This window comes from Capricornis sumatraensis, chromosome 11 (assembly GCF_032405125.1).
Source record: "Capricornis sumatraensis isolate serow.1 chromosome 11, serow.2, whole genome shotgun sequence".
Classification (NCBI taxonomy): domain Eukaryota; kingdom Metazoa; phylum Chordata; class Mammalia; order Artiodactyla; family Bovidae; genus Capricornis; species Capricornis sumatraensis.
In genome coordinates, this window is record NC_091079.1 from 79579547 (window position 1) to 79607328 (window position 27782).

Consider the following 27782-nt stretch of genomic DNA (forward strand, 5'->3'; position numbering starts at 1 on the left):
CCAGGTAAGTCTGGTAGAAGAGATGGAAGAGGCAGGAAATACTATGATTAAGTGAGTCACAAAATCCTAATAAAGGAAGTAGCTTTGAAACATTCTTGGCCATGATCCACAGTAAAAATATGTACTTTACACTGTGAGCATAAAGAACACATGCAACACTAAAATAATACTTTACAGATCAATTACCTTTACTCTGTGCAATTCACTTTGATATTTTCTACTCTGTCCTATTCTGGTTTCCCTTTTTTTTTTTTTTTTTTAATACCAGTCATGACTCTCTCAATGGATTCTGAAAGGAAGAAGGGAAGGAGAATAACAGGAAGGCCTAGGGATGGAGGATATCCCACAAATATCCCACAAGGAATAACTGGCAATGTCTGGAGATACTTTGGCTTGCCACATTTGGGTACGGGAATGCTACTAGCCTCATTGACACTTTTTCCAAAAATAATAAAAAAAGCTAATGAAGAAAAGTCAAGATACAACACAATTTAATCTTTCCCATATTATTCTAGTTTCTCAACAGCTACAATTTCTCCTCATATTGGAGATAATTTTAAACGGGAAAAGATTATTTAATTTCTTCCTCCAAAGCTGAATTAAATTATGATTGCCCACTGGAAGAACATGTTGGCAGTAATCATACTCTGAAACAAATTATTAGGTAGATGAGAAAGACTATCTAAAAGTGTTCTACTACTTCAAGTTAGGAGAAAATAGTGATATGAATGAATATAGTTTCTTCTCATGCTTAAGCAGTATTACATAGGATTTTAGTTTAACTCATACATAGCTTTATATTTATGTGAGTTATTTATAAGTATGTACTCCAAAATCCTGAAACAAAGCATAAGCCCTTAGAAGAGTATTACATATAAAAAGCTTTCAAGAATTGGACTGGTGCATTTGTTTTGCTTTTTCCATCTTTATGTGGTAAAAGTAAAGGCACTGAGTTAGCAAAAAATAATATAAATAAATAACAGAATCTAAACCAAACTACTATAGATAACAAAACTTATTTTTTTTAGCTATTATGATACATTCAGGCAAATATGGAATGTGACCAAACTAATGATAATTGGATATACCTAAGGAAGTAATATATTTTCTGGGAAATAAATTTTCTATATGATCTACGATAAAATTAAGATCTACAACTTCTCTTTATAGACTTTCATATTTTAATAAACATAATTTTCCTATCACTTATCACTTACATGCAACTTCTATGAAATAAGGCTCTTAACTTGATTTTTTTCACTGTATATTCATTTTCCCTAAGAGATAACTTATATCTTCCCCTTCAGTTTGTAATGCATTCTGCATCTCTCATTTGTTTTGTTTTCTGTTCGTTTTTGTTTTTTTAATTGGAGGCTAATTACTTTAAAATATTGTGGTGGTTTTTGCCGTACATTCACTTGCCAACTCTGGCATAAAGATTATTTTGAGCTGAAGATAACTGAGAAGAAGCAGATATAAGGAAAGCTCCCTGTCCTCTCCACATAGGCCTAAAAGCAGGACATAAATTTTTAAAGGTGTTCCCCTATGCCCTCTATACCAGAAAGGACATTATTTCATTACTCTGTATCAGCCCACAGATGGCTCCAGAAGAATATGTGTAACAAAGTTTACTAGCTAGCCCTTATATTCCACTGGATTCCCCCTACAAATTTACCTTCCCACAATTGGCAGCTCTAGGAACTCAAGAAGTCTCTTGCCTTTCTTCTGTCATCTCTCTAAAAACTGTATTGTTCTTTGTTAAGATGCTATATGAACCTACATTCTAAACATTTCTTTGAGTTTCTTATAGCTGAGTGTGCATATGTATGAAAAATGCACATGATGATCAATAAACTTGTTTTTCTCTTATTAATCTTTTATCAGCCTAATTTACACAAGAAACTAAGACACACAGACAGAAACAAAAAGAGCTGTTTTTTTTTCTCCTCTACAAATTTCAGATTGACTTTAGAAATAGGATACTCCAAGCAACCAACTGGGTTATGACTAGAATGTTACTGCCCCCAACAATCATTTGGAAAGAACATGCATCTTTATAGTGTTTAGGCTTCCCAATAAGGAACATAAAGTGAATCTCTACTCACATCTTCCTTTATGGTGCTCAGTGAAGTTGAATAGTTCCTTCATGTAGGCCTCTCACATTTCTTATTAGATATTTTAAAATCACATTTTCTGTTTTCAGATCAGATTGGAAACCACTTTTCATTTATATTTCTAAGTAACTATTTTAAGTAATTATGTTAAGCAATTTAAGCAATTATTTTACCATCTAAGTGGCTCAGATGGTAAAGAATCTGCCTGCAAAGCAGGAGACCTGGGTTCGATTGCAGGGTCGGGAAGATCACCTGCAGAAGGGCATGGCAACCCACTCCAGTATTCTTGCCTGGAAATTTCCACGGACAGAGGAGGCTGGTGGGCTACAGTCCATGGAATCACAAAGAGTCGGACCCGACTGAGTAACTAACACTTTCTTTCACTTTATTTAAAACAAATTTCAGAAAGATTGAAAAGTCAACATTTTTTAAAAAATGAAATAATAAAAACATGAGGAGTATACAGTTAAATATTTAACTGATTTGGTGATGAATAACAAGTTTCTAGGGATAAAAGGACGGAAAAAAATCATGAAATATGCAAAGAGTTAGCTATACTAAATTCAGTATTTCCAAATGACCAAAGAAAATTACTATTTCAACATCAAAATGGGAACTATATTTGGAATATATGACAGCTAAATGAGTAAAATTCTAACCATTTAAAAATATCTCATCAATCAATAAGAGCAAAACCAATTAACATGCAATAGGATCTTGGGCAGAAGAAATAAAAGGAAAGAACAGACAATTCATAGAACAATATAGCAAACACTAATAAACACACAAAACATTCATCTTCACAACCAAAATAAAATGACAAAAAGATAGTGGTCTATTCAAATGGCAAAAATTTGGAGCATTAAGACTGAAAACTCAAGCATGTCTGACAGGAGAATGGAGTGTTATAATCTTTCTGGAGAGCAGGCTGCTAATCTGAATTAAAAGCTTAAAAGATTCAAAGCACAAATAGGTATCTGTGAAATACTCAGAAAACAGGAAAAAAATTATGTACAAAGATAGCCATTAAAATATCATTTACACTAGCAATTGGAAGCAACTGCAATGACCCCAAGTAGATGGGTAGTTAGTTTGTAGTACTTCCTTATGATAGAACACTAATGCAGTCATTTAAAACCTTTCTGAAGAACATCTGAGGGCTTAGAGAAAAGCTAATGATATGATATCAATTGAAAAAAATCAGAATACAAAATTATATAGTATGATACCAATTTTGTAAATATGCAAAACATATATGAACTGGAAGAGGGAATACAACAAAATGTTAGCAATAGCTATATTTGGCAGAAAGGACTAGGGATAGCCTGTATTTAATTCTTTATACTGAGGAATTTTTCAGATGTTCTGTAATAAACATACTGTTCATTTTAAAAGGAAACACAAAAGATGTTATTTTTACAACTATAGCTAACAGGCATTTTAAAATTTGCCATCAAGTGATGCAAGAACATTTTCAGAAACAAAAACTAATTTCAAAAAATCAATATTCTTCTATGAAAATTAATTACCAAAGATATTCACTTTTTATAACTTCAAATTGTCTTCCATAATGAGCACCATTAAAGAACTTAAAAACAAAGGTTGTAATACCTATTAAACGACTACTCAGAAATACAGCCTAAAAGAAAAACTCTTATTAATTACAGGCAAATGTATGATTAGAATATAGTGCTTACCTTTTTCACTTACACTCTCACTTTCAATCTCAACATCATCGCAACTGGTATATTCAGGTGTAGAAGCTAATTCCTCCTCTGAACTGCTCAATGAAACTTGGCGCATTTTACCTCCTTTCTTTGATTTATGAGGCTTTGGTGGTGGAGGTCTCACTGACTCTGACTGGTCAGAACTGAGAGAATCATTCCTCAACATTGTTTCCATTTTTTCCCGTTTCGTTTTCCTTACAGCAGAACTAGGATCTAAGTGGTGTTGTTTCCTTAGTGAGTCAGTACGTCTCACGTCTGGTCTATCAATGGGTATTGGACTCCTCCGGGGGGTAGGAGGACTATGGTTTGTGGTCCTTTGTGGATAAGAACTTGGTCCCTGAGCCTCTCGAGTTCTTTCCACTGAATAAGATCGCTGATTTTCCATGGCAGCTCTACGTTCAGATATAGATCTTTGCCTTGATGGTCGTTCCATCCTTAGCATAGAAATCCTGGAGTCTTCCAGTTCAGCATTGGCCAAAGAAACATCACTGTGCCTTCTCTCATGCCTGGCTCGTGACACTTCAGCATGGATACGCATTTGTTCTTCATAGGGCTGTGGCTTGACTGGATAACGGGCCAAATTCGGATCACTTCGATAGCGCGCCTGGTATTCCTCCTCTCTCCTCTGTCTTTCATATTCATCTCTGCTCTCCACATCCTCGTCATCTACAATATATTCTTTGGAATGTCTATGACTTCTCCTATTGGAGTCCCTATAATTTATATGATCAGACTCTTCATAAAACTGAGGTTCACGTTGAGACCTCCTATCAGCATAATCTGATGGAGATCTAGGCATTGCGCTGTCCGAAGTAGCATACTGTGAATATTCTTCTCTTTCTTCCCTTTGGTCGTATCTTCTATTCTGATCTCTGGGCACTGATGGACTTCTTTTCCTAAATAACCAAAGAAAAAGAATGATAAAAAGAGCAGAATTTAAGCAATTTCACATTTTACTGATTCACTGGAAGGTTGGATGGATAAATTCAAATAGTTCTTTTGCTTCTTTTTTTAATTTTGAAGTCATGCCATAACAAAAGTTTTACTGATACTCATTTTATTCAGTTCAAATGGGAAATTTAAAAGGTACTTCTTCAATGGCATACCTCATACGGAATATATATATGCCTCCAAATCAAATAATCAACATTTCATCTTGCTGCTGCAAAAGAGCCTTTATTCTAACTTTTTTGCTTGGCTCAACACCATTCGGAGAAGGCAATGGCAACCCACTCCAGTACTCTTGCCTGGAAAATCCCATGGACGGAGGAGCCTGGTGGGCTACAGTCCATGGGGTCACTAGGAGTCAGACACGACTGAGTGACTTCACTTTCACTTTTCACTTTCATGCATTGCAGAAGGAAATGGCAACCCACTCCAGTGTCCTTGCCTGGAGAATCCCAGGGACGGGGAAGCCTGGTGGGCTGCCGTCTCTGGGGTCGCACAGAGTCAGACATGACTGAAACGACTTAGCAGCAGCAGCAGTAGCAATACCCTTAAACTATCTCCCAATTGTTATTCAGAAGCTTAGAAAAATTTCACCTTTCTTTCTCTCTATTCCTGATACTTTGATTTCACAGTTACTTGAAAACATGATGAAGTTAAACTGATTGTTCTCTAGTTGCTTGGTCAATAATTTAGTCAACATTTTTTTACTAAAAAGTTGACTCTTAAAAGTCATTTTTCACTCATTATCTACCTAGATCATGCTAGTACTGGTTCATCTAAGTCTTCATCTTATCATTATATTTCCAACCCTTTACTGCCCTAACTTGAGATAAGCAATGTAAATAAATACCAACTATGATAATTTATTCATTTCAAAAAGAAATCAGAAAGATTTGCTATGTTCACTCCATCTTCATTAAATTAAGCCTGGCTCCACTGACACTTCTGTCTTCTGTATCTAATATGTCCTTACAGCCTCAGAGAAACAGTTCTTCATTCAGTTTTCAACCCGCCCCTCTAACACCATTCAAGCTAGTAGACCTTGCAATCACACAAATAACTCTTTGTCAACAAAATGTTCATACTGTCCTCTTCTCTGGCACAAACTCAAATAATGGCAAAGACATGAGAAGCAATGGAACTGGAATCATGAAGATGTCAGAAAACGTTTAGAATAACTGTTACAGAGATTTTGCCATGACACATGAAAGGGTGGGATCAGTTGAAGTTAAAGACGACAAAGACTAGAGACCTCAGGTGAGAATTTATTAGACAATATTTTTTGATCCAAAAGAAAGAGCAGAGAAAGGATACAGGTGGAATGATCCAATGCAACAAAATATCATTCTCCTCTAAAAATCTCTTTTCTATCACCAATCCCCCATATCAGGAATGCAGTCTGTCAATGTTATCAGTTAGAGTCTGTTAATAAAAACAAAAGGCACTCTAGGTTTTCCAGAGAGTCAGGGTTTCAATATAGAAATCAAAACTATACAATTGCTGATTCTGCTAAGTAATGAAGGTCAGAGACTTTAATGTTGTTCTCAGCCTGGAGAACCAAGGACAGGGTTTTCAAAATGGACCTTAGGAAACTTCAGTGAATTCCAAAAGTCTTTGGGAATTTGCCACCAATTATCTCAGCTGATTACCACATTAGGGTGGTCAACTAACAGAAGCTTAATCCAGTAGCCACTAAAACTTTCACATCTGGCCATCTGCCTGCCAGCAACTCTGCTTGACAATAGTGGTTTCTATCATTTCTTCTACCTTTCAAACCTCATACATGTGCATTGCTAGGCTTGACTCTAACCTAGAACCATAAAGGGAAAAGTACTACAGTAAATGAAGGAGCTGGCCTGTTCCCTTAAATGTTTTATGGTTAAGTAAGTGTATGTACTTAGGAAAAAAAGGACATTCACTTACATATTTACATATAAAACATTTAGGACTTAATCACAAATCTTTTAGGTTTGTGATTTACATAACAACAGACTTAAACAGTTTAAACTATACAGTCAAAACAGAGCACTCAAATTATACAGCATTAACTTAAATAATATCTATTTATGTGTATATTATGCATAATTCATTTTACTTTCTGTCATTATTTTTATACATATGAATAAAGAAAAAATATTCTAGTATGGGAGCAATGTATCATAAAAAGAACATTGGAGTTAAGGGATCTGGGTTTCTTAGTCCTACTTCTACTATTAACCAGTTACTCGAACCTTTACAGACATTTAATCTTTGGGCATGTACTTTAAAATGAGAGATATGGATTATACACATTAACTCAAATATTATTTTAACAAGTATGTATTAGATAAAAACTTAATGCCATGTAGACTGCAGCCATGAAATTAAAAGACGCTTACTCCTTGGAAGAAAAGTTATGACCAACCTAGATAGCATATTGAAAAGCAGAGACATTACTTTGCCGACTAAGGTCCGTCTAGTCAAGGCTATGGTTTTTCCTGTGGTCATGTATGGATACGAGAGTTGGACTGTGAAGAAGGCTGAGCGCCGAAGAATTGATGCGTTTGAACCGTGGTGTTGGAGAAGACTCTTGAGAGTCCCTTGGACTGCAAGGAGATCTAACCAGTCCATTCTGAAGAAGATCAGCCCTGGGATTTCTTTGGAAGGAATGATGCTAAAGCTGAAACTCCAGTACTTTGGCCACCTCATGTGAAGAGTTGACTCATTGGAAAAGACTCTGATGCTGGGAGGGATTGGGGGCAGGAGGAGAAGGGGATGACAGAGGATGAGATGACTGGATGGCATCACTGACTCGATGGACGTGGGTCTGAGTGAACTCTGGGAGTTGGTGATGGACAGGGAGGCCTGGTGTGCTGTGATTCATGGGGTCGCAAAGAGTTGGACACGACTGAGCGACTGAACTGAACTAATAATATAAATTAGGAATACAGAAATGATTAAGAGATGATCCTTTGTTACAAGAAGCTGAGTGATTCTAAAATCCTCTTCCATTTCTTAGCGCTTATGATCTTATAATATCAGTACCACAACTTCATCAAGTTAATATGCCTAAATGAAAGTCTAAAGCATTGCAAAAAATAATGATAGTTTTATCAAGATGTAATTAACTTACTAGTGCCAATTTTTAAAATATTCACATCTCATTATCTAGCTACTTATCTACTTACTACACTACAAATATATATACTGAGAGAGATGAAAATTTCTCTAGAGAACTCTAAAGAATAAGCAATTAAATAAGTTCTTTCTCAAACTTACCATCTGACCTCCATTAAATGCAGACTTTATGGAATTCAAATATATTTCAGTGTTTAAATAACAAATTGTTCCAACCTAAGTTAATAAATATACCTGTCTCTAAAAATAAGAAAAGAATTTTTAAAGTTTCATTTAAAGAGTGCTTAACTAAATTTTAATTTTCTTACAATTAAGTGTGTACTGAATAGAAATTTGTGTTTCCCCAGCACAAAATGCTATTCATTCCATTCATAATTACTTAATTAGCATTCAGTACTGATCATATTTCCCCAGCATAATACTACTCATTCTACTTGAAATTACCTAATTTTAAGTACTGTCCACTAAACCTTAAATTTTAACATACTTTTATATCTCCACTATTTGTTCAGTCACTCAATAAATATTTATTTAGTGCTGACTATGGGCCAGTTATGATGCTGGTTGCTGGAAATACAACAGAGAAAAGGCACATAATGTGTCTGCCCTCAAGAAGTTCTTTCTAGTGGGGAAGATAGCAAGCACATAAACACATTAAGCTAAATTCATATAGTAAGAAAACCTATGGGAGAAAATTGGAACGAGGTAAAATTACAAAAGTGACTGAGGGAAGCTTTCAAGAAAGAAGGTCTTTTCTAAAAAAGTACATTTGAACTAAGACCTGAATAACATGGTTATACTATGTATAGCCCATTCATGTAAAACATATAGCTTTGCTGGAAACGTCTTGGGTATTCTCATTTAGTTGCTATTCTTTCCCATTTTTTCCTTTAACTCAAAGCTGTTTTATGAAATATAAATGTACTAAATTCTTCACTGTCATTTTATTAAATCAAGGATTTTCCAGGATAGTTCATCTCTAGAATCCATCTAAAATCAGGCCACTAAGCCTTTTTTCACATGCTCCTCCCTTTCAAAAAATTTCAGGCTTCTAAACTGAGTAAATTGGAATTTACTATACTTGGTAAATACCTCATATTTTGTCTCATCTAAGTTGAAAGTCAAAAGAAAAACAAGCAGACTAAATCAGAATGAATGGATATTGGTTTTACAATATTATCAAAATACTTTCATGCCTAAAATTTCTAATACAAATTAATTTCTCAAATGTGGAATTTAAGACAAGTAATACCAATACAGTATACTAATGCATATATATGGAATTTAGAAAGATGGTAACGATAACCCTGTATGCGAGACAGCAAAAGAGACACAGATGTATAGAACAGGCTTTTGGACTCTGTGGGAAAGGGAGAGGGTGGGCTGGATTTGGGAGAATGGCATTGAAACATGTATAATATCATATATGAAATGAATTGCCAGTCCAGGTTCGATGCATGATACTGGATGCTTGGGGCTGGTGCACTGAGACGACCCAGAGGGATGGTACGGGGAGGGAGGAGGGAGGGGGTTCAGGATGGGGAACACGTGTATACCTGTGGCGGATACATGTTGATGTATGGCAAAACCAATATAATATTGTAAAGTAATTAACCTCCAATTAAAATAAATAAATTTGTATTAAAAAAGACTACAAGTAAATGAAGTAAAAAGTTGCAGAAAATGTTCACAGAAAATTGGATATTCTGAAGGAAAATAAACTTAGTGATGGTCTGTTTCCTCACTGCACTCCTCTGGGTAATCTTACCCATTTCTCTCCAGAAATATCTATAATACTGCTTACATGTTATATTTCAAGAAGACAGGCACCCTGAATCTAAGGAGGGTGGCACATAATAGGTGCTCAATTGGCTGAATGAAAGAACTGATTGAATAATTCTCTCATAGGTTATCTCTGCTCTTCATGGCCTGCTCTCTGCTTCAGTACACAAACCCACTGATATGCTAAAACAGTCTAGTTCTTCTCTTTCCCCTACTACTCCCAAGGCAGTAATTATATGTTAATTATTATATGTTAATTTGTCTTTTGTTGTTGGACTTCAGACTATTGTCTATAAAATGACTTCTTTGGCAAAAATGTATTTTGAGTGCCAATCCCCTTAGAATTAAACATTTAGAACAAGATCTCTTTGGAAATGAGGACTTTCTAGTAATATATTTAACATCATTATGGTTATTATGGGATAAAGACAGGAAGGAAAAAGGAATAGTTTATTCCCTTGAGGAGTTAACTTAAATTTCTGAAAGTAACAAGGATATAAAGCAAATACAGTGAAACTTTTATAATCCAGGAAATATATCTTCTGTTGTATTGATAAGAATACTTATTCATTACAGAATTTAATTCTAAAAGAAAGTATATTATTAATTAGACCTTGCTGCTGCTGCTGCTAAGTCACTTAAGCCAGCTATTTAAGTGATTTTTAAAAATCATACCTTAGGAAAACTGAATTCAATATTAAAGCCAACAATTACTTTCTTCTAGAGATTATGAAATTTGCCTGAAGCATGTGAATCACACTGTGGATGTTGATTTCCATACTATTTAAGTAAAATCCTCTGAAATTGGGATGACTATTGTCACAGTTACTTAACATGGATTTGGGTTGTTAAAAATATGCTCTGAGGTAGAGTACCTGAGAGTATTTAAGCCACGCTAGAAGCAGGGCAAGATACTCTATGAATATTCTTACCAAACAATGAATCTGCTATCAGATATTCCAAAATATCCAAATACTCTGTCAAAACAATTTTTTTACCAATTATATCATTAGAATTATTTCATATATACTTTCTTTAAATGAAAATTGCTATATTTCTCAGACACTGTATTTTTTCAGGAACTGAAGAAAATCCAAGAAAATGTAACTACTGTACCTTTAAACTCTGCCTTCACCACTGGCCTTTGTAAGCAGGCCTTAGCATTTATTATTATCAGGTGGCAAACATTTAACAGGAAAAAGAATATAGTGGTAACTTGTACACTTCTCTAAATAATCATAAAGCATTTAACAGTATTTAACCCATAAATTTTAATTCAGAAAAATGGAACAATTCATCTAAGATGTTATATTTCACTTATTCCTTCAAAGGTCCTGAGAAATTAAAAGGCACAATCCAGTATTACGACGTTTTTAGAATAAAATGTATTTGTGACATTATGCAGTGTTTTAATTTTCACTACTATGCATCAATCTCTATTTTTAATATATAACAATATCAATATCTACTCATATTACTCTGTATTTACCTAATATCTGTTCATCTTACTTCTCTTAGTTGAAACTTAAGTTGATACAATTACTTTCTCTTTCACCATATTATAGTGGTCTTAATTAGAACTTGGAGAAGGAAATGGCAACCCACTCCAGTATTCTTACAGAAAATTCCATGGATAGAGGAGCCTGGTGGGCTACAGTCCATGGGGTGGCAAAGAGCCAGACATGACCGAGCACACAAGCAATTTAACTGTAACTAGTTTATAGAAAATCATGTGCAAAAATATCCTAAATCTACTTTAATCAGCAGCATTCTGTGTCCACTGCTTATAATTTTTGTCATCTGAACTAACGAGTCAATCTATCTCTAAATATTCAAGCTATACATTCACACCTGATATTTCATTATAAATGTTAGGCATAATAGTTTGAGCAAGAAACTCTAATTAGTCTCTTTAAAATTCCATGTCTAAAAATCATACTGACTGATAGTGAAACTCCAAATAAAAAGATTTTTCCTCAATTAAAGCCACTTTCAAGAATATCCCAAGGGAAGCTCAATTTATATACTGTATATTAATTCGTGATGTTTTTAACATTAGTTTCTATTTTAATATTTATACCCTTTAGCATCCTATGTGGTTTGTGTTACTATACTACCTACAATACTTACTATATATAAAATCATGAAGTGACTGAAAATGTAATCCAGTAAACATCTGAAAACATTTACAAGAACAGCAAAATATTATACAAAAAACTTCACCTTTAATATTTATAAATTTTTAATTCTGAAAACCTATGGAATTTTTAAGAATCGTAGTGACATTGAGAAAAGAATGAAGAACTTGAAGATTACTAATTTCTCTAAATGCAAATCTGTATTATTACAATTAATACTACCTCTATGAAAATCTCTTACTCATGTTTTTAGTAGAGATTACTGAATAATTATCACTATATTAGTATAAGAATAGAAATATTTGAAGAGTCAATAATCTGAAAAAATCTCCCACTTTAGAAGCTAAATACAGCGTGATATTGCTAAATAAATTGAAATGATACTTCCTTAATTGAATTACACAATGCTAACCATATAGTTTAAACATAACACTGTAATCAAATTCCAAAGTCTGAAGCTGGTAAGGCACATTCAATCAAGGATTTAACAGATGCATACAACCCTGTAAAACATAAAATATGTAGGTTCTATCCCATAATTCCTACAAAAAAGGAACTTTAACAAATCAAACAATTTATATTCATCATAAAACAAGAAAAAATCTATCTTTTTTTACATATCACAGTATTCAACACATTTTTTATAGTTTTACCTTGCGCTCAACCAATGCACATCTGTCGAGCAAGAAGCATCATGTTGACAAAAATACATCAACACTGTTCCAGGGAGTGCTTTCACTTAATCCTTCTAGCTCGAGCAAAATCATTGGAGCCATCCTTAATCAGATGATTTGAAAGTCTCTATTTGCTTACAATCATTATATTTCAAAACTCAATTACTAAAAAGTTACACATAAAACAAACTCATTCCCGGATAGAGACATAAAATCCTCCAGTGATAGGCCTGTTAAGAAAAAGGTTGTTCTTTAATGTCGTTACTATGTGGCTGTATATAGCTCAGGTCAAGTAAGAATGTACTCTGTAAGAAGGATTATGGTACTTAGCTGATTAGTGCCTCACAATACTGAAAACTAAATGCATCCTACATCCAAGGCATTTCTGAGCACTATACTGAAAACAGACAGATTCAAAAAGCATAAACCATGTTCTCCTATATGAGTTACAGTATTTCTAAAATAACAGGATTCACCGTGTTTGCTATTGGTAAGTCTACCACACTGCTTTCACGATAAAATGTAAAGGGATAGTAAAAGATGGTGATGGTTTAACAGGACTACTCTGTCATTTCTTTTCAATAAGAAGTTTCTTAATCTTCACGAAAAGAGAGTGCTCCCTTAAAGGTGTAATGAAAGAGGAAGTAGCAGTTTCTATAAAAATTTAATTTAAAAAATGCACTTCATGAGCTAAGAATTTGGTTAGACACACAGTTTAAATCAAGCTTTGCTCACTTTTATCACTTCAATGCCTCTATTTAGTCATTCAAAAAACTAAAAAATAGAAAAAGAAAAGAAAACACCATGGATTTCTTTCTACCAAAAGCCAAATACCTAGATGTTAATATTATCCTTTTGATAATTATGTTTAAGTGATTCCAAATAAACCTATAAAACTGAGAAAAAGTCAGCATTTGTAGAGTAGGGAGTATGCTGTGTTTTCATCTCCAGTATTTCAAGTTTAAATGAGGGTTTAGGAATATGTCATAACACCATTCAACTACTTATGTGAGACATTGGGTGCAGGGGAGGGGAGGAGCAGAGACAGATAAAGTCATTTTTGTGCCCCAAGATTGCTAATAAAGATTTGTAGATTATTAAACAGAAAGGAAATAAAAATTCAAGTTCATTCATTTTCACAGGAATATTAACCAATAATAAAATTCAACCACTTAGACCCCACAGTTCATATCAAACTGAAAAATAATTCCACACAATATTTGACTCTTCCAAGCAGTTAAGTCCAGAAGATTTCAGAAACAACATCACAGCTGAGGGATAGCAAACTCTCACTTTTCCTTTTCGTTCCATTAACTTTTTTAACCCCTCAGTGGTCTCTTGGCAGTATTTCCCCAACTGTAACACACAGTCTGCTGCCCCTCTTCTCCTCTCCCATCAGCCTTGCTTCTCTCAGTTGTCCATCTCAGACTGCCATTTGTGTCATTTCCAACATCACTGCTACTTTCCCCTTTACTCTCTAAAGAATGTTCCAGGTCTCCAATTTCTTCTTCCCCACCCTTTGAGAGTGTTGTTGTCTTTTTTAACTCTTTACTTTGACTGTTTTTTCTCAATTATTCCCTAGGTAAGTACCTATACATTCAAATTTATGAAGGTCCAACTTGGGGTTTAAACAGTTTTCATGGGACTATTACAATTTTAGTATCCATTGACTACTTCAGAAGTAAAAAATAAGAAAAAGACTCTATGAATTACATACCAGCTTAATTTTATTTTATCCATAACAAACTTATATTTGAAAAATGAAGACCTAGTATGTAAATCTCTAGAAAACGATGCACAAATGATGCTACCTAATAGTTACATATTTGGGCCATGCCCCACTCCACTGTCTTTCCCAAAATTACCATGTCAAAAAATACACGAAGACTAAGCACGATTCTATACTAAAAGATAATTTAAACCAGTAGTAATTTTCTCTTCAAGAAAATTAGAGATACCAAGGGAACATCTCATGCAAAGATGGGTACAATAAAGGAGAGAAACGGTGTGGACCTAACAGAAGCAGAAGATACTAAGAAGAGGTGGCAAGAACACACAAAAGAACGATACAAAAAAGATCTTCATGACCCAGATAACCACAATGGTGTGATCACTCACCTAGAGTCAGCCAGACATACTGGAATGTCAAGTCAAGAGGGCCTTAGGAAGGATCACTACAAAGTTAGTGGAGGTGATGGAATTCCAGTTGAGCTATTTCAAATCCTAAAAGATGATGCGGTGAAAGTGATGCACTCAATATGCCAGGAAATCTGGAAAACTCAGCAGTGGCCACAGGACTGGAAAAGGTCAGTTTTCATTCCAATCCCAAAGAAAGGCAATGCCAAAGAATGCTCAAACTACTGCACAATTGCATTCATCCCACACGCGAGCAAAGTATGACCAAAATTCTCCAAGCCAGGCTTCAACAGTTCATGAACTGTGCAATTCCAGATGTTCAAGCTGGATTTAGAAAAGGCAGAGGAACCCGAGATCAAATTGCCAACATCCACTGGATCATCAAAAAAGCAGGAGAGTTCCAGAAAAAAATCTACTTTTGCTTTATTGACTACAACAAAGCCTTTGACTGTGTGGATCACAATAAACTGTGGAAAATTCTGAAAGACATGGGAATACCAGACCACTTGACCTGCCTCCTGAGAACTCTGTATGCAGGTCAAGAAGCAACAGTTAGAACTGGACATGGAACAATGGACTGGTTCCAAAATGGGAAAGGAGTACGTCAAGGCTGTATACTGTCACTCTGCTTATTTAACTTATATGCAGAATACATCATGCGAAATGTTGGGCTGGATGAAGCACAAGCTGGAATCAAGATTGCCAGAAATATCAATAACCTCAGATATGCAGATGACACCACCCTTATTGCAGAAAGTGAAGAAGAACTAAACAGTTCTTGATGAAAGTGAAAGAGGAGAGTGAAAAAGTTGGCTTAAAATTCAACATTCAACATTCAGAAAACTATGGCATCCAGTCCCATCACTTCATGGCAAAAAGTTGGGGAAACAGTGGAAACAGTGACAGACTTTATTTTTGGGGGCTCCAAAATCACTGCAGATGGTGACTGCAGCCATGAAATTACAGATGTTTGCTCCTTGGAAGAAAAGCTATGACCAACCTAGATAGCATATTAAAAAGCAGAGACATTGCTTTGCCAACAAAGGTCTGTCTAGTCAAAGCTATGGTTTTTCCAGTGGTCACGTATGGATGTGAGGAGTTGGACTATAAAGAAAGCTTGAGCACCAAAGAATTGATACTTTCGAACAGTGGTGTTGGAGAAGACTCTTGAGAGTCCCTTGGACTGCAAGGAGATCCAACCAGTTGATCCTAAAGGAAATCAGTCCTGAATATTCATTGGAAGGACTGATGCTGAAGCTGAAACTCCAATACTGAACTGAACTGAAGATGCTCTACCCATGTCTATGGCAGCCTTAAAACAATCTGACAATAAAGAAAGACACATTGGAACCGATATAAAGGAGTACAATGAACAAGATAGGAAAATTAGAGAATTTTAAAAAGAATAAATAAGTTAACCTACCAACTACCTTCCATAATCACAGAAAGTCTCCAGAGTTACTTCATTCTATTTTTTACTGATAACTTTATATTCTTTTAATGTTACTGTCCCTTTATTGAACCTTAACCAGTGGTTTCATATACTTGTTCTCTCCCCCTATTTCTATTTGCTCCAAAGGGACAAAAGATTTTTAGTTAGGGGCCTGTAATTACACTTATTCAAAAAAGAGAAATATCTTCCTATAAAATGAAGATATCTAGAAGTATACATCAAATTTAAAAAGAGATGCTGTTTATCTGCAAATCAATCATATGAATAATTAATTTTCATCTTAAGTGCTTAATTCCTTACTGAGAAAAGAACCATACAGTGTTTTAGAATATGGAAAATTCAGATAAGTGGAGGAGCGGCATTTTCTGTTTCCATTAAGGGTAATTCTTTCCTTCCAGCTGTTCACCCAATCCATGAGGAAATTCTGTTGGATCTGTTTTCTGAATATATTCAGAACCCAAACACTTCTCACCAGCTCCACGAGTACAAGCCTGGTTTCACCAGTATTTCTCATGCGAATTACTGGAAAACTTCCTGAGTGGTCTCCCTACTTCTGCAATATCCCTTCAGCTCTCTCTTAGCACAGCAGCAACAATGTACCTCAGATCATATCACTGACACGCTTAAAACCCTTCAGCAACTTCCCATTTTGCTTACCATGCCTATGGGATCCAGCACCCATCGCTCCTTGCCCTCCTCTGCAGCTGCTTGCCCCGGCTCACTCAGATCCAGCCACGCTGGTTTCCCTGTACATTCTCACTTAGGATCATTGCTCTGCCTAAAATGCTGTTTCTCCAGAAATCAGCGGAGACATCTAGTCTTCTAGGCAGTAGAGAGCTTCTTTTAATTCTTCTCTCATATCTAACTTTCTCAGAGTGAAATTTGGTCTCAGGAAGGCTTCCCCTGGTCACCCTATTGAATATTTCAATCTCCATCTCTACCCCCCACCTTCCAAATCCCAATCCCTTTAGCCTGCTCTACTTTTTAACCTTTTCATAACATATCTCACCTTCTTATTATTATATTTTAAAACATTTTTATTGAAGTCTAGTTGATTTACAATGTTGTGTTAGTTTCAGGTATCTATCTCAAAGTGAATCAATTATACATATATCTACTCTTTAGATTCTTTTCCCTTATAGGCCATTATAGTGTGTTGAGTTATACAGTGTTATACAGTAGGCTATACAGTGTTATACAGTAGGTTCTAATTATTAATAGCTATCTATTCTAAATATAGTAATGTATATACGTCAATCACAATCTTCCAATTTATCCCTCCTGCCCTCTTATCCCCAGTAACCATAAATTTGTCCTTGACATACTTTTTGTTTATCATGTTTACTGTTTGTTTCTTCTTGCATAAGTTTCACAGGCATGGATCTCCATTTTGGTTACTTTGTTGTTGCTGTTGTTCAATCACTTAGTTGTGTCCAGTTCTTCGCGACCCCATGTATTGCAGGCTTCCCTGTCTTTCACTATCTCCTGGGCTTTGCTCAAACCCATGTCCATTGAGTCAATGATGCCATCCAACCATCTCATCCTCTGAGGCCCACTTCTCCTTTTACCTTCAATCTTGCCCAACATCAGGGTTTTTTCCAATGAGTCAGCTCTTCGCAACAGGTGGCCAAAGTATTGCAGTTTCTGCTTCAGCAACAGTCCTTCCAATGAATATTCACGGTTGATTTCCTACAGGATTCACTAGTTTGATCTTCCTGCTGTCCAAGAGACTCTCAAGAGTCTTCTCCAGCACCACAAGTCGAAAGCATCAATTCTTCGGCACTCAGCCTTCTTTATGGTCCAACTCTCACATCTGTACATGACTACTGGAAAAACCATAGCTTTAATTATATGGACCTTTGTCAGCAAAGTGATATCTCTACTTTTTAATATGTTGTCTAGATTTATCACAGCTTTTCTTCCAAGGAGCAAGCATCTTTTAATCTCATGACTGCAGTCACCATCTGCAGTGATTTTGGAGACCAAGAAAATAAAGTCTGTCACTGTTTCCACATATATTTGCCATGAAGTGATGGGACCAGATGTCAAGATCTTAGTTTTTTCAATGTTGAGTTTTAAGCCAGCTTTTTCTACTCTCTTCTTTCACCTTTGTCAAGAGGCCTCTTCACTTTCTGCCATTATAGTGGTGTTATCTGCATAGCTGAGGTTATAGATAATTCTTCTGGCAACCTTGATTCCAGCTTGTGCTTCATCCAGCCCAGCATTTCACATGTACTTGCATATATATCAAAGAAGCAGTGTGGCAAAATACAGCTTTGATGTATTCCTTTCCCAATTTTGAACCAGTCCATTGTTCCATGTCCAGTTCTAACTGTTGCTTCCTGAACTGCATAGAGGTTTCTCAGGAGGCAGGTAAGGTGGTCTAATATACCCATCTCTTTAGGAATTTTCCAGTTTTTTGTTATTTGGTTACCTTATTCCCAAATAACTGGCCTACAGTATGTGCTCAATAAATATTTACTGAATAAGTAAAGAAAACTACAGAAGCAAAGTATTTTTTACACTATGATTAAACATAAATGTCATTCACCCAACTTGGCCAACTTAGCTACAATAAAAACTTAATAGGATTAGACAAAACTCACACCATTTGTTTTTTTTTTTTGTATTTTAACTTGAAAAATACACTGACAAAGTACTCAAAACATTACTTTCAGGTGAACAAGCAAAATATGTGCCTTTATTGCAGAAGTTTTGAGAATACTGACCTCTTCTTCACTCTCCCAACTACTGGATGTTTTTGTCCAATTCTGTTGACTTTTTAAGAGTGATATAAGAATTTAAGTGATCTTTCAGAGATGTAGAGATAACTGCAATGCTGAAATAGGGAAAGGCGAGGAGTTAAAGAAAAGCTGTTTCTTGATAGTAGAAGAAAAAGAATATTTGAAAATAGAGAAACAGAGCTAGTTCTGTCAATTAGCCTGCCACTAAGCTGCATGAGAATACCACTCACTCATATTATTTTAGAATACTGCAGGTGCAAAGAAAGCACTTTCTGAACAAGATTTTTCTTGGAAGAGAATTCCTGACAAGCAAATCAATACAGTACTGTTTGCAGAAACTGCCATGACAAATCAAAACCAAATAAACAAAATATACTGTATTTAAAAGTGGGAAACTTCATTACACCAGCATTTATGATAATAGAATTTTTCCTACATGATTCCTGTGATTTTATGTACTGAATAAATACCCTTATAGCATGTTGTATATCTTGATAGAAAGCTGAAAAAACTTACACAAAATACTTCTACATGATCTGCACTTTCAGATCTGATTCGATTTACTCAATCAGATTTATTAAAGAAACTAGATTTATCACCCAGTTAAAGAATGCTCTTTCCCAAACAGAGAAAACAGCACCTGACATCTGCATCTAGCATGATACTTTGGGATCCTTAGTTATCTATACTAAATGTTGCACTGCTGCAAATCATGCTTCAATCAGCACCACTGTTTACATAGGCAATGCATTCTCTGGAAGATGCATGCTCTTAATTTCTTAATTCTTCAAGATGAGTAAAAGACTGTCAAGTGGAATCTTTAGTAGATTGCCTTCAAAAGAGGTTGAAAGCAAAATATAATTTTTCTTGGGGCACCATTCTTTTCACTCCATTCCCAGTCTCAGAAAGTCTACCCCAAACCCATATATCTACGTGAGTTTAATATTAAAACATGATGTAAAATTTAAGGAAATTTTACCGAGGAGGTAAAGAAGATCTTCTTTTTAATAATTCTGTTCTTTACTTGAAGTAATTTTCCCTTCAGTAAACCTCTCTTAGCCCCTTATCAGCTGTCCCCTACACTCTTCTACAAATTCCCTATCAGTGATATAATACAGACAGGAGAAAAAAAAGCATGATGTTTGCTGATGCTAGGCCCCAAAGATGAGACAGAGTGTGATGGATGCCACTGGTGAGACTGAGTTATGAAGGAAGGCTGTCAAATTTCAAGAAGTGTTTTTCTGTGGTTTTATAGTATTTTAAACATGATATCCTCTTTTAAATACCAAATTAATAGAGAGATAAACCATGGGAATGATGAGTCACCAGAGTAGACACTGGAGTTGGACCTTCCTTCTGAATGCAGGAATGTTTTGTAATACAAATCCCTCCATATAAATCATGTATTTTACCACTTTTATAGCAAAATTTCTTTAACAATGTTAAAAGTAACTGGTAGAAAATAATACCACATGGTGAAATTAGTTGCATAACCTTTTATTTATGCCTTGTCTCTAAAAATGTGTTAGGTAACAAGTTAAAAATAGGTGAATTTTTAGGTCACTTAAATTCTTCTGAATGAATAGAAAATGCACTCTGCTAACAACTGTGATGATAACTGTCACTGGCCCTCTGTCATCTATTTCTCTTCTTTCTTTGGAAAGGAAGAAATGCCTCCTCCATTCTCAGCTTTGTAGTCTGGTTTGGACTGAACCGGCCTCACATGCTCTAGGGATGAGCCATGGTTAGCAGAGACCATCCCTGCATGCACTATTCCTGTTATAATGATCAGCACAATGACCTAAGCTGGACCAACTGCCATGATTCTTAAGGACATTTCACTGTCAGTGGTAACACAGATTTCCTCTTTTGTGGTTGAGAAGTCACATAACTCTCAGAGCTACTGAAGTCAACTTGGGGTCATGAGTTGGGGAAGTCTTCCCAAAATGAAGTCAATATCCACCTAGTGACAATTAAAACTAGAAAGAAAGAACTAACACAATGTTGTAGACCAATTACACTTCAAAAACAAAACAACAAACTCAGAGAAAAAAGACAAGATTTGCAGTTACCAGAAAGGAGGGATGTGGAATTGGAAGAAGACAAGTCAAAAATTAAAAACTTCAATGATTAAAGAAAATGTCAGACAATTATTAAAAATGTGCTACTTTTTCTGGATTTTATGGTGTCTATGGTATTTGTCAGCCTTTCAAATTTGTGATTTCTATGGTTTATTTTCCCTTTCTAAGTAAATATTGACATTTGAACTTAATTTTGAATTTGTGATTTTGATTTCTTTTCTTCAAGAGGATCACACACAAAGTTGGTAAGCTTCAGGCCCCACAAGTCTGGACCTGATTCTGGTAGAAGATGAAAGATTATAGAGACTTGAAGATGTATTCAAGCTTTGCATAGGTACTTAAAAAAAATTTTTTTAATAATAAAAATGAGTTACATACCTTCAAAAAAGTTATAAACATCAAGTTATAAGATAAATAAGTACTAGGGATGTAATGAACAAAATGATAATTAACACTGCTATATATGTGAAAGTTGTTAAGAGAGTACATCCTAAGAATTTTCACACAATGAAAAATATTTTTTTATACTTCTTTAATTTTGTATTTATGAGATGATGAATGGTCACTAAATTCACTGTGATAATCATTTCATGATATATGGAAATGAAATCACTACTGTTGTACACGTTAAACTGTATGCCAATCATATCTTAACAAAGCTAGAAGAAAAAAAAAAAAAGAAGGAAATTACAACCTAAGTCACATCCTATGAGATTCAGGATCAATCCTCATCTGAAGCAACATGCACCTCTGGAGTTTTGATTCTGGTAAACCAATAAACTCTTTTTTATTTCTTAAGCCAGTCACAGTTGAGTTTTCTCTTACTTGCAACCGAAATCTTGGTTGGCACACAATCTCTAATACAGACTCTGCTGCTGCTGCTACTGCTGCTAAGTCGGCGCGACCCCATAGACGGCAGCCCACCAGGCTCCCCCATCCCTGGGATTCTTCAGGCAAGAACACTGGAGTGGGTTGCCATTTCCTTCTCCAATGCATGAAAGTGAAAAGTGAAAGTGAAGTCGCTCAGTCGTGTCTGACTCTTCGCGACCCCAGGGACTGCAGCCCACCAGGCTCCTCGGTCCATGGGATTTTCCAGATGAGCGTACTGGAGTGGGGTGCCATTGCCTTCTCTGAATACAGATTCTAAAATCTGTTTATTACTTTCTCATCAGCTGTCATGATGCTTATGAACTCTGTTTCTATGGAAACTGGTTTTCCTCTGTGAAAAGCAAGCACACTGGGACTTGTATTCTATAGTCATATTGTTTCTTTAAAGTACCTTTACACTAAAACAGTCATCTAATGAGATCAAAATCTTTACTGGGATCGAAAATCACAAGACTGGGTGTTTGATATTAAATTTCATTTGATAATTATGACAGTAGACTGATTCTATTTAAGGCTAGAAAGCAGTAACAACAAATTACATTCCACATGTCTCAAGTGATGGTAACAAACTACTTTTAAAAAAAAAGTAATTCACATGAAACTATCTCCCACCCAACTTTAAAGCTAATTCAGAAATACATAAAACAGGTAGTAGACAGCAAATGACATATTACTTCTATTACTGATAAAGCTGAAATTGGAAAATTGACCTACCAAAACCCTAGAACATTAAGTCTAGAACTGTATTACTTTAAAGCAGCTCTACTGAACATACGACTTTATGATGTAGGGTTCAAAATACACTTTGCTTAAACTGTAAGTCAATGAGACAGCAGTAGAGAATTAGCTTTACAGAGTTCATAGAGGTGAACCAGGACTAAAGGCAAAAGAGAATATGGCAAACAAAGTTGGTTGTGCCTTTTCTTTCCTACAAATAGAATCAAAATTTTATTCAGATTAACAGTATGCTTAGGATAAAAAAGTTATTTTTCAGGGGCTTTTATGGCTAGAGGTGATTCTATGACATAATTCAGGCAAATAATATTTAGATAGAAGTTTACTAAGTACAGCTTCTATCAAAGCTATTTATTCCTAAGTAAGAGATAGACCCAACTGGCATGCACCTTGCATATTAATACTTTGTCCTTCCTCCGCTATGACTGCAATGTGGTCCTACTTCCTATAATTCAACAGTCCTCTTTAATTATAAGTTTGAGAGCCACACACCACAGGTAGTAGAGCAATGAGCAAGAAAAGGGAAACGAACAGAAAAAATAAATGCATAGGTCTCTTTTGATTTCCTTGAGCAGTCTATTTCCAGATTAGTTTTTACATGAGAAAGACATACATTCCTTTATTTAAATGTTGTAGTTATGATATAAGTGTTACTACTACTACTACTAAGTCACTTCAGTCATGTCCGACTCTGTGCAACCCCATAGATGGCAGCCCACCAGGCTCCCCCGTCCCTGGGATTCTCCAGGCAAGAACACTGGAGTGGGTTGCCATTTCCTTCTCCAGATATAAGTGTTACATATAGCTAAATACAATGCTGAGGTCAGAGAAAGATTTGCTTCCAGAGAGAAGTCTAAGGTAACTGGAGTCATTAGCAACGTGGCTGCTATTTCAGTAGAAAATAAAGTAAATCAGAGGCTCCTAGAGATGAGAAGGTCTAGGAAAAAAAAACATAGGTGCAGGTTATATAATGCATATAAGCCAAGGGGAGGGTGATTTCAAATGAAAGAAGCAGACTAGTCCAGTGCAGATGTTAATTCATTATCTAGCACAGTACTGGAGCCAAGAGCCCACTGTAAACATCTCCTCCCCACTCTGTTCAGTGATGTCACACTGGCAATTTAAAATCAGCCATGTTGGCAATGTTTACATCATGAAAATTAGCAAATGCTGCAAATCAGGATTTCTGTATTTTTCGCTTTGGAAAGCTGATTGTCCAATATTTACCAGCACACCACTGGTTATACTCCACTGCTCAGCTAAACAAGAAACTAGAAAAAAGTGTAATGGTTAGCCAAAGAGCTATCACTATTCATATGCGACTTCATTAGTGCAAAGAATACCTAATAGAGAGCCTGACATTTAGCAGGAGTTCAGTCACTGTTCGGGAAAGTAAGAGAAGAAAGGAGAATCAGACAATTCTCTCTTGGTTATAGATTATTACAGACTTAATTTTAGGTTTCAAAAGAACTGAAAATAGGGTAACAAATTCCTCAGGTTTTAACTTAATGATACCTGAAAATCTTTGCAATTCTTTGAAAGTGCATTCCACTCCTGATCCTACACTATTCTCTTTGAATTGCATGTTGTGACAGAGTTTAAGTGTATTTATAAAATCAAAACATGTTACAGCTTTAAAAAACCTTAGCAAGCATGATTCCAAAGATCCAATCATCAGTATAATGACAAAGACAGGGAAAGAGGGTGTCAAGGAGCATTTAAAGTTCCCTGAGTTATTGATCCCTGAATTGGGATGATCCTCTGAAGGAGGGCATGGCAACCTAGTCCAGGATTCTTGCCTGGAGAATCCCGGGAACAGAGGAGCCTGCTACAGTCCATGGGGTGACAAAGAATCAGACATGACTGAGCGACTGTCGATTCACGAGTTATACAGAGAAAACTGAAAGTGGTTATCATGAGATGGCACTATATTACGGAACAGAATCTACATCTTGAGATACCCAAAATAAAGAAGTATGCTTGTTTTCTTCATTATTCTAGATTTGCATAGTATGTAAAAGCCCTTTACATCATTTTATTTATTGGAATTATTTATGCATAATTCTTGGCACTAATAATTTTAGATGGCACGAAAACTAAAATACAGAAAAGAATTACATAGAAACAGAAAGCTGGAACCAAACTCGACAGTGACACAGGGAGCCAGAAATAAAAGCTGGGTGAAGATTTAGAAGGCTCATGTACCATACTAGGTGAAGAAGAGGTCATCAGATGCTTTCTGTTAGTGAGTTAACTCAGAAATAATCTGGTTAAACCAAGGGATAGGAGTAGGTCTAGTGGTAGGGAGATCAACTGCATTATTCCACTGATTCTGGTAAGAAATTATGGGGCCCTTAATAAAGCAGTGGAAGGGAATGAAAAAATATATTTAGGAGGTTAAATTGTTAAAGTTTTTGACAGGTTCAATACAGGAGGTAAAAAAAAGAGAGAGAGAAACAAAAGCTGACTATCAATTTTATCCCTTGAGGGAATGAATAAGTAAGATTTAGAGCACAGGAAAAGAAAAACGTTTGTAGGAAAATATATATTCTAATGTCTAATGAATAAATGTGTTTCATAAGTGAATCTGGCAGTGTTCCTCTGTCACTGAACAAAAGAGAAGATATCCTAGCTATCCAACATGAGCATTTTTGTCTACTGGTAGACTATATTTTTATAGTGCATATATGAGTACTTGAATATGTTATGCCATAATTTAATGTGTGTGGTGGAGAGTATTATGTGCTTAGTCTTTGCAACATCATAGACTGTAGCCAGCCAGGCTCCTCTGTTCCTCCATACGGATTCTCCAAGCAAGAATACTGGAGTGGGTTGCCATGCCCTCTCCAAGGGATTTTCCCAACCCAGGAATCGAACCCAGGTCTCCCACATTGCAGGTGGATTCTTTACCATCTGAACCACCAGGAAAGCTGGGAGGGTATTATAAATTACTGATTTTATCATTATGTGGTGGTGGTGGCTGCTTAGATAAACTGGACATTGACTGTACCAGATAATTTTACAGGTGTCCACTTTCAAAATAATCCTGTGAAGGAAGCACTTTTATCATTACCCCATTTTTCTGATATGTTAACTAATAAGCACAAAGTAATTTAACTTTGCCTAAAATCACACATCTAGGAAAGGGTACAGGAAGAATTTAAAACTAGTAAAAGAAAAGGCTGCCCTTATAGCTATCAGCTTGTAGCTGCCTAGTTGCTATTGGTTAGGCTCATGTATGCTCCCAGTAAATGAAAACAATTTCATAGAATATTACCATCAGATAAGAGCTTTCTGCTACTATTATGGAACAAAGCAAAAACAATACCCCTCCATAATCAGGTCTGAACACAGATAAAAGCAAAATGGAGTATTACTCAGCTATTAAAAAGAATACATTTGAATCAGTTCTAATGAGGTGGATGAAACTGGAGCCTATTATACAGAGTGAAGTAAGCCAGAAAGAAAAACACCAATACAGTATACTAACGCATATATATGGAATTTAGAAAGATGGTAATGATAACCCTGTATGCGAGACAGCAAAAGAGACACAGATGTATAGAACAGGCTTTTGGACTCTGTGGGAGAGGGAGAGGGTGGGATGATTTGGGAGAATGGCATTGAAACATGTATAATATCATATATGAAACGAATCTACAGTCCAGTTCTGATGCATGATACTGGACGCTTGGGGCTGGTGCACTTGGACGACCGAGAGGGATGGTACAGAGAGGGAGGAGGGAGGGGCAGTCAGGATGGGGAACACGTGTATACCTGTGGCAGATTCATGCTGATGTATGGCAAAACCAATACAATATTGTAAAGTAATTAACCTCCATTTAAAATAAATAAATTTATATTTTTAAAAAAAGCAAACACACTGTGTAATGAAAATGAGCAAACATTCCCCTTCCCTAAATGCTAAATGACTCTATTTCTTCTCCAGTAGCGGTGCTAAGTAATGTTCTGTTCATTCCCCCTCTCTCCCAAACCACCTAATACAAGCGCAAATCCTGTAATAAGCTTCCCTTAACCCCTTCTGGCAAACAACCCCACAGTTTCACAAGGCATGTGGTTTTCCCTGCTGCAGCAATAATAACACTCAACTTTGCTTGACTGAAGACGTGTTCTTGGTTGGGTTTGGTTAATGAATAACAATTCAGGCTCCAGGGTTTCTGCCTTAAACACTATGCTGTATGTGAACACTCCTCATACATGAAAGGTATGAGGGAAATTATCAGTCTTAAAGTCAACTAAATAGCTGGGAAAAGTAACAAATAAAACTAAAAACTAGTGGATTTGATTAAAAATTTAAGCACTTGCAGTTAAGTGTTTAACATATAGGCCTAATTAATAATGATGATGCATGAAATGTTATATGCTAGATTTTTAAATGTCTTATTCCACATTAGAACTATATACTACATTCATAACTACTTATAAAGAACAAAAATCTGATCACATTTTAACAAAATAACAGGCAATATCTGGAATCCAATCATGGCATCTGGTCCAATCACTTCATGGGAAATAGACTGGGAAAGAGTGGAAACAGTGTCAGACTTTATTTGGGGGGGCTCCAAAATCACTGCAGATGGTGATTGCAGCCATGAAATTAAAAGACGCTTACTCCTTGGAAGGAAAGTTATGACCAACCTAGACAGGATATTCAAAAGCAGAGACATTACTTTGCCAACAAAGGTCCGTCTAGTCAAGGCTATGGTTTTTTCAGTAGTCATGTACAGATGTGAGAGTTGGACTGTGAAGAAGGCTGAGCACCGAAGAATTAATGCTTTTGAACTGTGGTGTTGGAGAAAACTCTTGAGAGTCCCTTGGACTGCAAGGAGATCCAAGCAGTCCCTTCTAAAGGAGATCAGTCCTGGGTGTCCTTTGGAAGGACTGATGCAAAAGCTGAAACTCCAGTACTTTGGCCACCTCATGCAAAGAGTTGACTCACTAGAAGAGACTCTGATGCTGGGAGGGATTGGAGGCAGAAGAAAAAGGGGACGACAGAGGATGAGATGGCTGGATGGCATCACCAACTCGATGGATGTGAGTTTGAGTGAACTCCGGGAGTTGGTGATGGACAGGGAGGCCTGGCGTGCTGCGATTCATGGGGTAGCAAAGAGTTGGACATGACTGAGCGACTGAACTGAACTGAACTGAATGTTACATAACAATCCAATGCTTTTCTATATTCCAACACTAAAACAAGTTGGAAAAATCACATTTTTACTTTAAT

The 27782-nt window shown here is 35.9% G+C and overlaps 1 protein-coding gene across 37 annotated transcripts in view; it reads right to left on the minus strand.

Annotated features, from left to right (window-relative positions):
* RIMS2 (regulating synaptic membrane exocytosis 2) overlaps positions 1-27782 on the minus strand; it is a 592618-nt gene that overhangs the window by 315193 nt on the left and 249643 nt on the right. For all 37 annotated transcript variants that reach the window (XM_068983626.1, XM_068983609.1, XM_068983618.1 and 34 more), the window contains one exon: positions 3812-4737. In XM_068983626.1, the coding sequence (XP_068839727.1) occupies positions 3812-4737 (926 nt within the window). The remainder of the gene's footprint in view (positions 1-3811; positions 4738-27782) is intronic.